Below are 18,775 nucleotides of genomic sequence, written 5' to 3'. Positions count from 1 at the left end.
TTTCCTGTCCTTTTCCATCTGACTTATTTCTCTTAGCATGATACTCAAGATCCATCCATTGTTGCAAATGGCAGTATTTAATCTTTTCTTATGACTGAGTAGTATTCCATTGTCTACATGTACCACACCTTCTTTATCCAACATCTATCAAAGAACACTTGTGTTGTTTCCATGTCTTGGCTATGAATAATGCTGCAATGAACATAGGGGTACATATATCTTTATGAATAAATGTTTTCTATTTTTTTAGAGTAGATAACATGAAGAGGGATTGCTGGGTCATATGGCAGCTCCATTTTTAAAATTTTTTGAGGAAACTCCATATTGTTTTCCATAGTTGCTATCAATTTACATTCCCATCCATAGTGTATAGGGGTTCTTTTTTCCCACATCTCTCCCAACACTTTTTATTTTCATCTTGTTGATAATTGGCTTTTCCTTTTTTTAAAAAAAATCAATGTGTCACTTTTTGAGTACATATCACACTGATATTATATTTTTTCAGGCCCTTTACATTTTAAAGTTATATGTCATATTAAAGGGGATGAAATAACTTTCAAAAGGATGCTTCCACTCTCATGATATTCCTACCTGTAAATGAGAAATACTGTGGCCTAAAATCCCTTAGAAGAGCTTAAATTTTAAGACTCAAATAAATAAATAAAAGTTAACCTAATGAGGTTAATTGGGGGTTCAATTTTCATTACCCCAAAGTGTTAACAGTGACTCATGTTAACACATGAATGTACTTATGTCATGCGTAACTGCCTTGATCAGGGCTCCCAGGTGAAGGTAAGAGCAGCCACCCTCTGCATGGTCAGGCAGAATACAGATAACGCACAGTGACAGTGAGAAGGCAGGGGAGCAGGCTGACAGCTCAGTTTCCAGAACCATCAGCCAGAACCACACCACTGCAGTGACCTGCTGCCCCTGCCCCTGGGGCACACTGTTTCTTATGACACCTGTGTTAGTGAGTGGGAGGCCCCGTGTCTCCCCTGTTTCTTCACACAGCTCACACCCAGGCAAAGTCTTGGATGGGTGTAGCTGACTGGTGGAACCCAGGGTAGATACTGGCACCCCAATGCAAGGGAGGTGGGAGAGGTAGGTTTTGTTTGTTGTCTGTTTGTTTTTATCTATCTGGAAAAGACAGGACCCACAATCCAGGGATCCACTACAATTGTGGGGATGTTGTCTAAAGATACTGGCAGTCACAAATGACAGGTGTCAGCTGTGATAACGTCTCGTGAATATAGCAGCAGGCAAATTGTGTAAACTGTTTGGCCTCTACTGTTAAAAAAATGTGTAGAAGAAGATGTAAATGCAGAGAAATGTTAATGTTGATTATCTCTATGATAGATTGTTGGTAATAGTTTCCATATGTTTTATTTTCAAAAATTTACATACAGAAACTATATTTTTGTTATACATTAGAAAGAAATGAGAGTTTAACATTGGAGAAAGAATTCATTAAAATAATTGCTGCCTTGCTAGATGGATGAAAACTCTATCTTAAAAGTCTTGAGCAGATTTAATTATCTTTCTGTCAAACAGATGAATGCTGAATCCAAACAAAGTCAAATAAGCAAAAAATTACTCTCTTATTTAAGCTGAGATTAAAATCTATTTCCTGTGGCATTGCCCTCAGTGGGTACAGTAGCTGCGATCACTTTAGAGAGTCATAGCATCTTAAATCAGGAGGGCCTCTGTCATCATTTACCCTAACTTTATAGCATCTGTCTCGATCTGATGTTTTTAAAAATACAAACACACACTTGTGCATACTTACCTGTTTAATATCTGCCTTCCCCAGGAGACACAAGGGCAGGGACCAGGAATCCCCAGAGCCCACTACTCCATAGACACATAGTAGGTACTTACTATATACTTGCAATGCTTGATTGTTGATGGTGAAATCACAAGGGAAGGGACTGTAGCTAGTTATCTCTAGACTAACTGGGGAGTCTTCTGGTCTCACCAGCTGACTGGCTCTCACTGAGATGGTTGTGGCTGCATGGAACATCTTTCTGCCACTTTCTGCAGTCCTCACTGGAGATTCTAAAGCGCTTTGAGGCCCACCGGCTTATTCTCCCCTTGAATACTTTTTTCACGCCTGCCCCCTTCTGGACCCCAGAAAATGTGAGGGTCCTGCTATTTTCTTTGGCTGCTTTGGAAAGAGCATAGTTCTTCTGCCCTTAGGCTCCCTTCCCCATCTTGGAGTTCTATTCCTATCCTGCTCTCTGGACCTTGCCTAGAGGTCTGGGACTCTTTTCAAGGGCTCAGCAGTCCCTGACTTTCTTGCCTCCCTTCATCTGGTCCAGAGGGTCTCCTTCTCACCTGGGGGCAGGAGGACACTCACCCACTCATCAGATGTCCGCCATGTCTTTTCTCTTTGGCCTTGGTCTCTCTATTGGAAAATCATAAACTGGGGATTTGACACATATTCTCTACAGTTGATGATGTCATCTTTTTCCATCTGCTGTTGCTTCAGTGGGGAAAATGTGAAAGGATCTGAGGAGATTTGGGGGAAAAACAAACTTTGGTGAACATCTCAAAAATATCATCGGTTCTATTTGTAAAAAAAGGTGGGCCAATCCTAAGGGAATAAATTAGCTATGGTTGACCCAAATTTTCAAAGTCACTCTCCTGGGTTGTCAGTTCACCACGGATTCTAGAAATAAAGAATCATGACACTCGGGAGAGAGAACAGAAAGTCTGCAAAATGAGGCGCCTGGCAGGATGGCCGTTTTTGCTGCTGTCATAAAGTTGCTCCCAAACAGTTGAAGAGTCTGATAAAATAAATACCTGTCATGTCATTTAGGAGTGGGTGACAGGCAGAGAGTCCCTGAGCAGGTGACAAGCTGTCCTTGACTTGGTAAGTTTCCATGCTTTCTTTGTCTGATTGCATCTCATAGTAAGTGATATGCAATGGGAGCTCCCTCTGTCAGCTCAGTGACAGGATTTTCGGTGAGGAAGGAAGGTAGAGTGTCTCCGTGTCAGCCGGAGATGATTGTATTAGAAATCACCTGTCTTAATAGTCCTACCTTCATCTGCTAAGCTGTGGGCAAATGAGATTTTATGCTTTATCATCAGGCTGCCAGGCAAGACTCAGGTAACTATATGTAAAACCTCATGCTCTGTTGCACAATACTTGATGTTTGCAAGGAAAAATAAGTATCTTGAAGCTTTTTATAGCCTTTGTTTCTTCACAGCAAGAGAATATTACAAGTTTGTGTAAGGCTTTCTATTGTCATGCTTAACCACTGTGACTTTTACAACTGCATGTTAGCTGGGGCACCGTGAATTACTGGAAAAGCACCATGAAGATGTCATTGAGCTCTGCCTGCTGCTTCATAGTCTTCAGAAGTTACAAAAACCATAGCTGTGTATGCCATTTCAAGCTCCTTATAGTATATTAACTATACTATGTATACTGAGATGCCGTTCTCAATAACAGGAGGCCATTTTTAAAAAAATATTTTTTTTATTGATTTCAGAGAGGAAGGGAGAGGGAGAGAGAGAATCATAGATCAGCTGCCCCCTGCACCCCACACTGGGAATAAAGTCCGCAACCTGGGCATGTGCCCTGACCGGGAATTGAACTGTGACCTCCTGGTTCACAGGTTGACACTCAATCACTGATCCATGCCGGCCAGGCAACATGAAGTCCGTTTTAGCCAAATTCTTTATAGAACAGTTTTTCCATAAAATATGTTATCAAGCAACCATTCCTCTAGGACAGTGGTCGGTAAACTGCGGCTTGCGAGCCACATGCGGCTCTTTGGCCCCTTGAGTGTGGCTCTTCCACAAAATACCGACTTCTGCGCATGGGCCACGAAGTTTCACTGCTCTAGAATCTACTTCATTATCAAGTACAGGCTAATAGCGTGTTCTGTAACTAACAGAATCATGTGAAAGCACCATTAGGGAAAGGGGACCAAATATTCGAACTTCCTAAATTGCAGCCATAGTTAAAGACGCGTGTAAATGCCCAGGCAGAGCCTGTGAAGAGCCGTCCTTTCTAGTGTAGTTGGACCACTCATTGTGGAGACAGTGCCTGCTGTGGTTGTCTTTTGGGGGTGGGATGAATTCAGAATGGGAAGATGATGAAGAACATTAAAAAAGAATATTAGATTTTTACATTTTTTTAACCAACGTTTTAGAATTGTGTCAATTACTTATTTAACCACATTTTTTTCCAACTTGTCAGGTTTTTTTGGTAAGCATTTGACTTAGTTTTTCTAGCAAAGATAACTTGCACACTCATCCTTCATCAGTTTGTCGTATTTTAGTCACAAGTTTACAATAATGAGCACAACTGGCATAAACAAGCTTGAGGTAAACACAGTGACTTTGGTAAGCACACAGGTCTCAACAAAGGACAGGAATGGGCGTGCCACAGAGCACCTCCTAGCTCCAGCATCCCGTTGGCAAAGGCAACCCTCAGCATTTGTTAGGAAGGACTGAAGGACGCTGGTTAATCTATGAATTGGTTAAAGGGCCTTTAATCAAGAGAGTGTCTATATAAATACATTTTCATTAATATGCATAGGTGATAACTCTTAAGGAACACTTTTTGAAGAATGATTTCTAGTACAGGTCCTACTGAATTTGCCTTAATGAACAGCGACAGCTCACTTACAATCAGTGGAGTATGTCTACACACGTAGTTGGCATTCTAAAGTGCTTCTACCCAGCAGTCTAGTTTATTTACACTCTGGCACTATAATTGGTTTGTTCATCAGACTTCTTTTTTCTTAGATGGGAAGAGATAATGTGTTGGTCTACTCTTCACTGAGTTATCACAATTTTTAAATTAATAATTTTGAGATTTAATGAGTGTTTGTTCCACTTATATATGCTCAAGATCCTAAATACCTCTGTCAATGTCTTTAGATTTTTTTTTCTCTTCTAAATATGGGTAGCAGTTAAGTATGCTATGCAGAGGATGGTTTAAAAAATAAACAGATATTGTCCTACTAATAGATTTGGGAAATTTTAGAGCTTAGAGACAGAGAGAGAAGCATGTGTGTGTGTATGTGTGCCTTATGTGTATTATACACACACACATACACACACACACACAGAGGCAGAGAGAGACACAGACAGAGAAAGTCAGAGAAAGTCAGAGAAAGAGATAAGCAAAGCAAGAATAAGAGACAGAGTCACAGATATATTTATATTGCATTATATTACATTGTATATATTACATGATATTCACATACTCATTTGTGTATATAGAGACAGAGACAAAGGGACACAGAAACAGAGATAGGGGGACACCAAGTTAGGGATAAAGAAATTGAAAAGCAGACAGAACAGATGAAAACAGATGAGAGAGAAAAAGCACACAGAGAGATAGAAAAAGACAGAAACAGAGACACCATGCAAGAGACAAAAAGGAATGGAGATACCTAGAGAGACAGAGGAAGGGCCATCTCAGTGATGTCGCTCAAGATTAGCTCCATGTCTGCCCTGTTTTAGCAAAACTGTAGAGCCACAGGTGTGGAGGTCAGAGGCCTTGGGGAAGCCATGTCCTTGGCTAGGACAGAGAGGCAGGCCCAGGCCCTGCCTAGAGTTCAGTGATGGCGAACCTATGACACGCTTGTCAGAGGTGACACGCGAACTCATTTTTTTTGGTTGATTTTTCTTTGTTAAATGGCATTTAAATATATAAAATAAATATCAAAAATATAAGTCTTTGTTTTACTATGGTTGCAAATATCAAAAAATTTCTATATGTGACACGGCACCAGAGTTAAGTTAGGGTTTTTCAAAATGCTGACACGCCAAGCTCAAAAGGTTCGCCATCACTGGCCTAGAGACACAGTGTCCTAACAGGCAATACCAGACCTATGAGTAGTCACAGCCTGTGCATTGATTAGATGGCCCTGCACCACTTCTTTAGATCTACTAAATGTGTGTGTGTTTTTTAGCTCTAACTATATTTAAAATTTTTTTTGGCTGCAGAAAGGTATTGAAGGAAATCTCCGTGGGAGGGCTCAATCCAAATGACACTGTGCAGGCCAATTTGGAGGCCCAGCTCCTTTCCAAGCTGGACCACCCAGCCATTGTCAAGTTCCACGCCAGCTTTGTGGAGCAAGATAATTTCTGCATCATCACGGAGTACTGTGAGGTGAGAGTTTCCTATTCTTCTTGAAATCGTAATAAAGATCTGTTTCATAGAAAAAGATGTCACTAATCCATGCAAAGCCACTGTGACCCACCTGCTTATAATGTAATCGCTTTCTTCCTTTAGCCCCATTCAATGAATAAACTATCTTAGGTGGGGAAACAACTGACTCCTACTGCTTGCGACTATTGCTGCTACCTCTGCCCCTGCCTTGGGGCACTGAACTGTCCTGGCCCTGCACATTTCACCGTCATCAGTACTGTCCAAAGGCACTTTCTGTGATGATGGAAATGTCCTGTATTTGTGCTGTTTAGTACAGTAGTCACTAGTCACACGTGACTCTTTAGCACTTGATGAAGTATGGCTAGTGTGATTGAGGAGCTCAATGTTACATTTTATTGAATTTTAATTAATTTAAATTTAAACACCCACATGTAGCTTGTGGCTACTACTGACTTGGACAGATCCAGATAATAAAGCTATAACTTTATTTCCCTGCATTAATTTTTAAATTTTAATCTACCAGAAAAGTTCTAAGAATAACACAAGGAACTCCCATATACCCTTCATTCAGATTTCCCAATTATCATCTTTTTTCCACATTCGGTTTATCATTCTCTTTATTCATTTTGTGCATCTGTCTGTTTCTCATGAACCTTTTGAGAGTAAGTTCAGACATGATGTTCCTTTGTTCTAAATACTACTATGAGTATTTCATAAGAACAAAGACACTTTCTTACATAACTACAGTACAATGATCAAAATCAGTGGTTCTCACTCAAAAGTGTGATCCCAGACCATATCAGCATCACTTGGGACCTAGTTAGAAATACACAGTCTCAGCCTTCCCCCCCACCCATGCGGAATCAGAAATTCTGGGGATGGGGTCTGGCAATCTGTGCTTGACAAGCCCACAGGTGAGACTAAAGCACACTGAAGTTTGAGAAGTGCCCATCTAATCCACAATTCATATTTAAATTTATCCCCATGTGCCCCAAGTATGTCCTTAGACATCTAAGAATGTTTCTGTAAGAATTATTTTCTTGTGCAGAATCTAATCCAGGTTCGTCTGCGTTAATTTTTAAATGCTGGTGGTTTCCAGGGGCTGAGTTGCTCTCTGGGGAGGGGCGTTGCCATAGTGACAGCAGCTGGCGGGGCTGGGAACAGCTGTGGGGCTTCTGGGGCTTCCAGGGTTTCAGCCCTGAGCTGTCAGGCTGTCATTTCCTTCGCTCCTGAGGAGTGACGTGTGAGTATTTCTCATCTTCAGACCCGAATTTGCTCTTAATTAGCACAGCCTGACACTATCCTCTTTTTATTGAGCTAAAATAGTAATACTGAAAAGGGCAGATGGCCAAACTTGCACTTCAGGAAAATGCTGTATCACCATTGAAATACTTGGTCTTTTTTATCTCCCAAGTTTCCTCTTCTGTAATTTATTTATTTTTTTATAATGTATTTTTATTGATTTCAGAGAGAGGAGGGGAGAGGGAGAATTAGAAACATCAATGATGAGAGAGTATCATTGATTGGCTGCCTCCTGCACACCCCTTACTGGGGATCAAGCCTGCAACCCGGGCATGTGCCCTGACTGGGTATCGAACCGTGACCACCTGGTTCATGGTCAACACTCCACCACTAAACCACATCAGCCAGGCTTTAATTTAATTTAATACCTATATAAATGCATTCATGAGACTACTACATCCACCACACAACCCTTTGGACACATCAGGTTATGAGTATGAAAAGCAAACAACGGAACTCTCACAACTTCTTAAGATCTAACTAAATCTTTGAGCGGGAATAGTTCCAAAACTACTAAAGTGGCAGAATGTTTCAAATATTGGTGTCTCTTCTCCCCACCTAGGGGAAATGGATCTACTTGTTGTTCCCTGTCCATCTTCCAGAATGTCAACCCCTTCGTCTGTGCTTGGGCCATTTCCTTTAGAATACCCTTCCCAGCCCCACACATTCAAATCCTCCCCATCCTCCCAGGCCCAGCTGAAATGCCACCTCCTCTACAAAGATTCCCACAATCTCCTGGCTGGAAATCATTCCCCATTCGTTCCCCCTCTCATAGCATTTTATCTCTTGTGGCACTCAGCACTTTATACTTAGTATAAACCATCTCACTTCTCAATGTATGGGATTCATCTTTTTCTGATTCATTTTTATGCTACATCGTGACCCACGCTGTGAGCCACAGAGAAATTAGCACTCAGGAAATTTATTGTTTTGTTTTTTTTCTGAAAAATTCTTTACCACTTGCTTCCAGCTGTTTCCTATCTCATTTCTGTCAAAGGCTGATGATAAAGGATAAAATATTGGATCCTTCTACCTGTCATATATGTCAAAAGCATTTTGTCCTACCTATGTTTCTGGTACACCTAACAATGTACTACACCAGTGGCCTGTCAGATACTGCCTGAAGGTTTTTCCATTGGGTTAGGATAAGGCATCTCCATAGCTGGGTGTCAAATTAGTAGACAAAATAGAGAATAGGCGTGATCACATATCTCCTGGAGAGAGAGAACATACGACTATCGGGGCAAAAAATGGGGAAGGTTGGACTTGTCTGTTTCATGCTTGGTGATATTAACATAGCTAAACAAAAATGATATCAAGATCGTGGTAGTGCTCATCCTTAACTCCACATTGTAGTCACCTGGAGAGCTTTCAAAAATCCCAAGACCTGAGGCCCACCTCCAGAAAGTCTGATTGGATTGATCTGGAGTAAGGTCCAGACATTAGGATTTTTTAATGCTCTCGGGATGATTCTAATGTGCAACTGAGGTTAAGGACTGGGGAAAAAAAAAGGATTATGGTTAGTATGGGAACAGGAAAGTAGAGTCATAAAGGGAAACTGTCAGGGGTGTGGAGCACTGAGCAAAGTTGGGGCTCAGATCTGAGAGCAGGGAAGTGTGGCCCTGGTGGTGGGTGTGGTTTTATCTCAGGCCACCTTGCTTGGTGCTATTGTTGATGAAAATTACCCACTTGGTCTTCTGGCTCCCTGAGCAGCCTTCTCATTCCAGTTCAGCTCTCCATGTATGTCTCTTCTAATGGGAAAAAAATCCACAGGCTAAACCAACGTGAGCTTCCCTTGTATCGGCAGTTCTGGTTCTCATCGCAGATGAATAAATTGGCATTCTAGATTGTTTATTGCTTCCTTAAGAGTTTGAAGTTCATCAAGGCCATAGTAACCAGGGGTCTTTCCAAAAGCCATTATTGAACCCTAACTCTGTGTCAGATATAATTCCAGACCTGGTGTGGAGCAACAGAGATAATATGATCTTTCTTTAATGAACCTGCCTGTTAGTATAAATAAATTATTTATATCAGTGATTTTCAACCTTTTTTTATCTCATAGTACATATAAGCTAATGACTAAAATTGTGTGACAAAAATCCTATATAATAAAAGTCCAAAGACTGAATGGCAGAACCACCAGAACGACTAGTTGACCAGTCGCTATGATGTGCACTGACCACCAGGGGGCAGACTCTGAACATAGGAGCTGCCCCCTGGTGGTTAGTGTGCTACCACAGTGGGAGTGTCGCTCAGCTGACCGGGATGAGCAGCTGCTCCTGCTGTGAACCCCGGGGCTGACAGGCAGGAACCCGGGCTGCCTCCTCACCCCAGGTTTCTCCTCCTCGCTCCCTGCTGCCTCCTCCAGAAGCCCGCAGGTCGCGCAGCACCGCACCAGGCTCACAGAGCTGACCCTGGAGTCTGGGAGGTGGGTTTGTGGCCATTGCAGACTGAAGCCTACCCCACTGCCTCTCAGTGCTATTGTCCCTGGACCCGGCCCCGACCAGGTCCCCTGGAGAGGCGAGTGCTCTTGCTCCACAGAAGATGCTGGACCAGGGAGCAGCCGCTCAGAGGGTGGGTCCACAGCTGCTCGGCTCCCACAGCGGGCTGATCCCCACAGGCCATGCCCCCCACCAGTGCACGGATCCTGTGCACCAGGCCTCCAGTATAGGTATAATTTTGAATCACACCAGAAAGCTATTGTGTTGGCTGTTGTCATTTTTTTACTTGACAATCTAAGGGAAAGGAGGTCAGTACCCCTGACAGAATAGTCAGGTATTTATTGCATGTTTAAAAATTCTTGGAGCACACCAGTGTACCTCTTGCAGCCAATTGAAAATTGCTGATTTATATCAATGGCTAAAATGTAAGGGGGATGGGATAAGTGTCAAAAAAAAAAAAAGGTATGGTTAAAGTGCTATGGGAGTTAAGAGTAGAGAGAAATGACTTTGGACTGCAAGAACCATGGAAGGGCTGGCATTATATATGGGAAGGATTAGGTTAAGGAATATGGATGAGGCAAGGACATTTCAGTTAAAAGGAATCTATAATAATAAAAGCATAATATGCTAATTAGATCAGACTTCCTTCCAGATGACCTTCCGGACGAAGCCGAGGCTGTGAGGGCGGAGCCCCTTGCACTAATTTCGTGCACTGGGCCTCTAGTAATGTGAAAAAAGTCTCAGAAGTAGAAAAGCATGGGCCGTGATTTAGGAACCTAATACTTCACCTTTAATTGTAATGTGTTTGCAGTTAAACACATTCCCTAATGTTAACAACTTATTTAACCTAATATTTTGCCAGTTCCCCCTCTAGTGTCTTTTTCCTATTCCCAGGATCTAATCTAGGATCCTTACACTGCATTTAATTGTTGTAGCTCTTTAGTCTCCTTTAATCTGTGGCAGTTTCCCTTTCCTGCCTTGTTTTGTATGACCTTGACACTTTTGAAGGGTATTGGTAAATTATTTTGTGGACTGTCTCTCAGTTTGGGTTTATCTGATGTTCTCTCATGATTAGATTGAGGTTATGTGTCCTGGGCCAGACGACCACAGGAGTGATGATGTGTCCTCCTCAGTGCGTCACATGAAAGGGTGCATGTTAGTGTAATTTCTTCCTGGTGATCTTAACTTTGGTGATTTGATTAAGGCTCTGTCTGCTGAATCTCGCCACTGTAAAGTTACTATTTTCCTTTTTGTAATGGATAAATATCTTGGGGAAGATACTTTGAGGGTGTCCATGTTAATATCCTGCTCCTCTTCAAATTTTCCTCCACTGATTTTAGCATCTGGCGTAATGTTTACTGTGATGTTTTCCTAATGGTGATTATGTATTTCCGTCATTCTTTCCACATTTACTACTTGGGATTCTTCTATAAGGAAGAGCTATCCTTCCATACCTTCTCCTCCATTTGTGTATTTATTCAAGTATTTATTTATATCAGCATGGACTCAGACAAGTTTTTTATTCTGTGGGCTATACAACCAATGTTATCATTATTTATTTTATTGCTCAAATTATTCCAGCTTCGGCTGTTGGAGCTTCTTCAGGTTAACCCCTGTATCCTCTTACCATGCCCATATCCTTTTTCAAGGAGAAGTGGATTCTCATCTATTTTATAGATGAGGAAATAGGACCCCAGAGAGGTGGAGTGATTTTTCTGACAATCACGTGGCTTAAATGTTGAATTTCACTCAGAGCAGGGGCATTGGAAAAGCTATACCCCCTTTTAAAAATATTTTTATTGATTTCAGGGTGGAAGAGAGAGGGGAACAGATAGAAACATCAATGATGAGAGAGAATCATTGATCAGTTGCCTCCTGCACACCCTCTACTGGAGATCGAGCCCACAACCTGGGAATGTGCCCCAACCAGGAATCAAACCATGACCTCCTGGTTCATAGGTCGACACTCAACCACTAAGCCACACCAGCCAGGCAACTATCCCTTTTTAAAAATTTTTACTTAGGTTACTTTAATTCCCTTCTTAATACTTAAATAGAGTCAACTGAATAGTCCATTATTCCTATCTTCTCAAGCATGCAATTATTTACTTTTACATGGACATGAATGAGTTGAGATAGATTGTTTTATTATTCATATCAACAGTGTTAACCAAACGTGTTTCAAAAGGAGGCCCTAAACCAGTGGTCGGCAAACTGCGGCCCCTTGAGTGTGGCTCTTCCACAAAATACCACGTGCGGGCGCACACATACAGTGTGATTGAAACTTCGTGGCCACACTTAAGGGGCCAAAGAGCCCCGTGTGGCTCGCGAGCCGCAGTTTGCCGACCATTGCCCTAAACTAAACACAAATTTCAACCCAGCCACACTAATAAAGCCTGAAACTTTCAGTTATGAGATGAACAAGGTCTGGGGATCTAATATGCAGTGACCATGGTTAATCACATTACACTGTACACCTGAAATTTGTTACAAGAGCAGATCTCAAGTACTCTCACCTCAGAAAAAAGTAACTGTGTGGTATTGAATGTGTCAGTCAACTTGACTGAAACCATCTCATCACAGTGCACACGTGCACACTGTACACGAAAGCTGTCCCTTGGCTTATTGTCATTTATATTCTGTATCTTTATTTTTGTTTACATGATATATATAAACACAGAAACTGTGGATGCCCTAGCTGGTTTGGCTCAGTGGATAGAGCATCAGCCTGCAGACTGAAGGGTCCCAGGTTCGATTCCGGTCAAGGGCACATGCCTGGGTTGCGGGCTCTGTCCCCACTGGGGGCATGCAGGAGGCAGCCGATCAATGATTCTCTTTCATCATTGATGTTTCTATCTCTCTCTCCCTCTCCCTTCTTCTCTGAAATCAATAAAAATATATTAAAAAAAATAAACCTGCATATCAATTTGCACACACATTTTAACATGATGACATTATTATTTTCTCTCAGTAGGAGACTAGTAGCATCACACTGACTTCTGTTCAAATCTTGGTCCATGTCCTTGAGCAAGTTATTTCACTCTTGACATCTTCCTGACCTCAAGCTAATGTAACAACACATATTCTGTTAGGTTTTTATAGCAATTTGAAATAATGGATGTTGAAAAAGTGGCCATCAGTGCTTTGCACCTAGTAAACCATCAGTAATGGAAGTTGTTAGTTCCTTATTTCATTGCTATTCCCTTCTCCCCTTTCCCGATATCTTTAGAGGGCAAGGTAATTTTTACCTCTTTGAGTTTTTTATTTGCAGCCTTTACTGTAGGGATTCATGCCAGAAGGAGGGAAGCAGGCAAATTTTTTAACACTAATGGGTCTGATGGCAACTTTTAGGCAAGTACTTGCCAAGGATCTGTTTGTTTTGTAAAAAAGAACATTTGAAATTTCTCTTATGCTTCTTGTTTATGTAAAGCTGTTTAAATACACCAAGTAAGTGGGTTGAGTTTTACAATCTCGAAACTCTAGTGGGTGTCAGTAGACTCTTGCAAGTGAACTTGGCAGTAACATGTAGCCACCAGGCTAATTAGCTCTCAGAGTGTTCGTACAACGTCATACTTGATGTGTTCTGGGTCTACAATTGGAGACAAACCTTTTTCTATCTTTTAAAGCCATTGTTATAGTCCTGAAACTCTGTCTGGGGCCTCCGGCACCCAGAATTGGTTGTTTATGGATGAGAGACATGCGGGATATTTATCACTGTGACGTGGGTTAGTGGCCATCTGTCTTAGTCTGTTCGAGCATCTATAGCAAAATACAATAGATTCAGTGGCTTATAAACAACAGAAATCTGTGTCTCACAGTTCTGGAGGCTGGAAGTCTGAGATCAAGTTGCTGGATCCAGATTCAGGGTCTGGTGAAGGCCCGATTCCTGGTCTATAGACGGTCATCTTGCTGTGTCCTCACATGGTGGAAGGGGTGAGGGAGCTCTGTGGGCTTGCTTTTATAAAGACAGTTTCATTCATAAGGTCTCCACTCTCATGATCTAATTACCTCCCAAAGGTCCCACATCCTAATATTATCACACAAGGTTTAGGGGCTCAACATATATATTTTGGGGGACACAGACACCATCCTTCCTGCTGTGAGCGGTAGCCGTCACACATCAGGCTGTCTTCAGTGGTTTGCTTTGCTGGAATTGCTGCTGATTGAGGGACCTAACCATGACCTTCAGAGAGGGGTGGCCCATCAGGCCCTCTGGTTTTCCCTGGCAGCTCCATCCTGGAGTGGGTAGGCTTCCTTGAATTTGCTCCATGTCAATTCTATTATGGTCTAAAGTTTATTCAGTAGGGAAGACTGTAAATAATGTGTGTCACATTTTTATACACATAAATCAATCTGTTCGTGATTTTTGTAAGTACCAAAGTTAAAGTCATTTTATTTGTTCCATTTATTTTCTTTGCTTAAACTATGAAATATTTTAACCTTTTATCAAAAAAAGTTAAAAAAATAAAGCCACTGATTTTTACTTAAAATTGCTAATGAAAAAAAATGAAAAGCAAACAAGTTTCATTTAAAAGAAAGGAAGTAATGCACTAATATAAAGCAATTCATAAACCCAGTAGCACTTAGGCATTTGGGGTATAGCTTTAGTTGGCATATGACTTTATATAAATATAAGTATTCAAAAATAGAATCAGAATAACCCACTTCAAACAGTTTACTTTTAAAAAGACCAGTGATTTATAGATGAAAGTATTATTTCATACCACTGCTTAAGGTAGAAGTGAGTTTTACCATTTTATTCTTGTTCTTGTCCATTTGCCTCAGCAGGAAGAACACTTACTGTAAAATAACTTGAAAAAAAATCTTAGCTTGGGGTGGTAAACACATAACACATATACAGATGATGTATTGTAGAATTGTATACTTGAAACCTATATCATTTTATTAAGCAATGCAACCCAATAAGTTCAATAAAAACATTAGCAACTAAACCTAGGAATGCTCATTTATATTAGCAGACATAAACATTATGGTACCGCTTGGCATTTGTTAGTAACTATTTAGGATCGGGATTTTCTGACTTTGCTTTTTAAGCGCATTATATGGCTTGATGTTTCCCCGACTTTGTATGCACTCAGTTGCAGTGAACTTCCCAACTTCTAAGGAAATGTTTTCTGGTTCTACAATATAATGACAGAGGACCTTCTTTCCCTGCCCCCTCTACCTCCATTTATTGGTGTTTTCCTAAATGTAATGTCACAGGCTTTTTAAAAGTGTCGTTATAAAATGATTCTTATTCAATCATGACTTTCCCAAGTACATTTTTTTACCTTTGGAATTTTTCAAATTATTGAATAAAATGTCTCCATTTTATTCAATAATTTGGATAAAACATTAAGTATGTGGCATATTTGTATTATTATCTAGCAGTGTTTTCTTTAAGTGTGGTTGGTCCATGGACCACCTGTTCCAGAGTAACTTAGGATGCTTGCTAAAAAAATACATATCCCTTGCTCCTCTTTGGATTTACTTAGTTAGAGTCTCTGTTGGTGTGTCCTACAGCCAGAGTAACTTAGGATGCTTGCTAAAAAAATACATATTCCTTGCTCCTCTTTGGATTTACTTAGAGTCTCTGTTGGTGTGTCCTACGAATATGCATTTTAAATAAGCCACTTGGATGATTCTTATGCATGCTAAATTTTGAAGTCCATTGAAAGGATGAATTAGAAGCTAATTTAAAGGAGATGTACAGTGGGAGGGACCATTTTAAGATGTCAATCAAGTGAATTAATAAGGGGCAGCTTTTTCATTTTAAAACGAAGAATAATTTTTCAAGCTCCTTCTGAAACTATGAGATTACTTTGTCCTTTGTATTTGCTCTGAACATTGCAGTTTCGTTGTATTCAAGCTTCTGAGAAGGCTCTACTTTGGCCTTTTAAACTGGTTGAAAGTACTTCTGTTGGTGACTTAAAATTAATTTTTTTAATCAAATCCTTTGAGGATTTAGACATTTTTAAGGGCGATCAGAGATGGAGTTTAGAGACTGTATTTCAATTGTTTTTCATGTCTTCAAGGTCCGGGCATTTCAGAGTCAATCTGATGTTGCCTAACTGGGAGGGGGATAGGGAGGAGATACCATTAATCCATCAAATGGAACATTTTGATTTACAGATTTTCAAAACCTTAGAAGTTAACATCAAGGCTTTTATTGCAACTTTCAAGAGTAATATTAGTGAAAAAAGTATTTTTTTCTCAGTAATATTATCTCAGGGCAACATTATCAAATTAAAGTCAATATTCTTTTCATTAAAGTTTTTAGAGTGATAAAAGGATTAACTATTTTTCAAAGGCAAATTAAGGAAACATAATGTGCAGATATTATAATAAGAATTTCTCAAACTGAGGTGTGACATTTTATCAAAAACATTTGATTTTCACTTGGAAGATGGCTCAGAGAAAGAAAGTAATTAGTGCTTTTCATATTGCTGAGTTGAAATCAGACTGCTTCACAAGAAATTATATTTCTTAGTTATATAAAAACATAATTTGTTGTGTCTTAATCTGTGAGTGACTTGATTACCTTAATTAAATCCTAAGAAAATAATCTACAGAGTATTTATTAAAGAACATAATAAATACAAAACAAAGAGTTTTTCTTGGAGATAAACTTGCAAAGTGAAAATTGTAGGGTAACCTAAGGAGGATAAGACCCAGCTTTCTGATTGATTTGATCTTTTGGCTTTCTTCTCATTTGAACACAACCCTTGCTTAATACTAAGAATTAGCCTGTTCCTTCTTTATATGGTTCTACCCAGAGAGCAAGGGAGAGATTGTGTAGCTCCCTTTGACATTGCACTTAGAGACTTACTATTCAAGGCCCTATTTTTTAATAGTATGTATATGTATATGTATATGTATATGTATATGTATATGTATATGTATATGTATATGTATATTTAAGCACAGGAAATTACACACACATTTAATATCAATGCAGGAAGCAGACAAGCAACTTGTACTCACAACTTGAGGAGAGAGCATAAGGAGGTGATTGTCTCACTAACAATAAATGTCACTCAGGAAACGTGCTCTGCCAATGCAAAGGCCATTGTCACAGGAACGGCTCTACTTATGTCTGACTTTCCTACAGTAAGAAACATTAGGTTGAAGCAGGAAGCTTCATTGATATTTCTTTAAGGCAAGTTTTTCTTTTTCTTTTTCTTTTTCTTTCTTCTTTCTTCCCTCCTTTCTTTCCTTCCTCCCTTCCTTTCTCCCTGTCTGACACTCCTCATCTGAAGCTATTCAGGACAGAGACAGCAGCATGTAGATACTTATCTTTCTGCCACTGGAGATGTTTTATTACATTCAGAGAATCTAAATGGGATATTGAAATGAGATGTTTTATTTTTTTATTTTTAAAAAGATATATTTTTATTGTTTTCAGAGAGGAAGGGAGAGGACGAGAGCGATAGAAACATCAGTGATGAGAGAGAATCATTGATCACCTGCCTCCTGCATGCCCCACAGTGGGGATCAAGCCCACAACCTGGGCATGTGCCCTGACCTGGAATCGAACAGGGACCTTCTGGTTCATAGGTCGACACTCAGCCACTGAGCCACTCCGGCCAGGCGTGTGTGTGTGTATGTGTGTGTGTGTGTGTGTGTGTGTGTGTGTGTGTGTGTGAGAGAGAGAGAGAGAGAGAGAGAGAGAGAGAGAGAGAGAGAGAAAGGTTTGCTAGAATCCCCTGGGATAGAAAAGGAAAATTGGGATTAGAAAATATATACATTTGTATCTTGCCTTTCTTCTGAAGGGTTTCACAGGATGTTATAATAATCTATTGTCAAAATTGTTTTATTCAACTTATGAAACATTATGACAGTACAGCTTGTGTGATCTAACTTTGATAAACTCTAGGATTAAAAAAAGAGGCGATATAAAGACAGGCTTGGAGAATGAGAAGGAAACAATGGTTTTTTTGACAAGGAGTCAAATATTCGATTCACTGTATTTGTGAATTCCAGCAAGCTTTGATCACCTTGCCCAGAAAAATTCAGTAGGAAACTGAATTTGCACAAGGGTGCAAGGTGAAGGTTTGATATGCCATTTTTTGACTTTTCGTGCCTTGTGCAAAGGAGAGAATATGCTAGGCAAACATTTGCATGTTGCACTGAAAGGATATAAAAAATACATTGCAAATCACTGATTCTGTTGACTTCACGTTGTTTGATTGGAAGTAATTTCCTCTTGATTGTTTAATTGCCTATAAATGCTTTTCCTTTGCACCTAACAGCTCTGTCAGGAATAGTCTGTGTGTAGCTTAATGTTTGGCTCTTATGCTCATATGGATGTGACATATACCTCTCCCCTCTTCATGGGGCCTGTGTTGTTGACCTCCCCCAAAGACAAAACACAGTTGCATTTAACCCATCCTTTTCTTAAGAGGAACAGTTCTTGAATTGTCTCTAATATGTTGGTGTTTTAAGGGAAAAGGGGTTAGGTATAGGGGTTTTCTAAGAGAAACACATTTTGTGTTTTCATTTCTGTGGTGGGTGAAATACATTAAGATAAGCATAATCGGAACGGTCTTACATCATTCTCTGCCGGGCAATTTTAGATGTTTGTTATTTGTGATCACAATTCATTGGGGCACCAGGTATTATCCTTTTGTGAGTGGTAGGACAGAGACTGACTAAATGATGTGTCTGGACCCCACATAAATCAGCGTTGCTGGATTGCTGAGTTTTGCTCTAGTTAAATAGAGAAAAGGAGAGCTAAGTCATTCCAAGGAACAGGTCAGTCTGGGCAGTGAGTAGAACCTATACTCCAGCAGCCAGCACTATATGCACAATGTAAGCACCAATTGACTTTCACCAGAACAGCATTGCTTTATATTGATATCGTTAGTTTGAATTTTTGCTGGCTTTATATTTTTACTTA

General features: G+C 40.2%; 1 protein-coding gene across 1 annotated transcript in view; it reads left to right on the top strand.

Moving 5' to 3' along the window:
- Positions 1-18,775, top strand: part of NEK11 (NIMA-related kinase 11) — a 158,915-nt gene that overhangs the window by 26,660 nt on the left and 113,480 nt on the right. The window contains exon 3 of the mRNA XM_014537530.1: positions 5,968-6,133. Within this exon, the coding sequence (XP_014393016.1) occupies positions 5,968-6,133 (166 nt within the window). The remainder of the gene's footprint in view (positions 1-5,967; positions 6,134-18,775) is intronic.

Source organism: Myotis brandtii, unplaced genomic scaffold (assembly GCF_000412655.1).
Source record: "Myotis brandtii unplaced genomic scaffold, ASM41265v1 scaffold18, whole genome shotgun sequence".
Lineage (NCBI taxonomy): Eukaryota > Metazoa > Chordata > Mammalia > Chiroptera > Vespertilionidae > Myotis > Myotis brandtii.
Note: the sequence above shows the minus strand (reverse complement) of the source record. Positions and strands in the feature narration are given on the sequence as shown.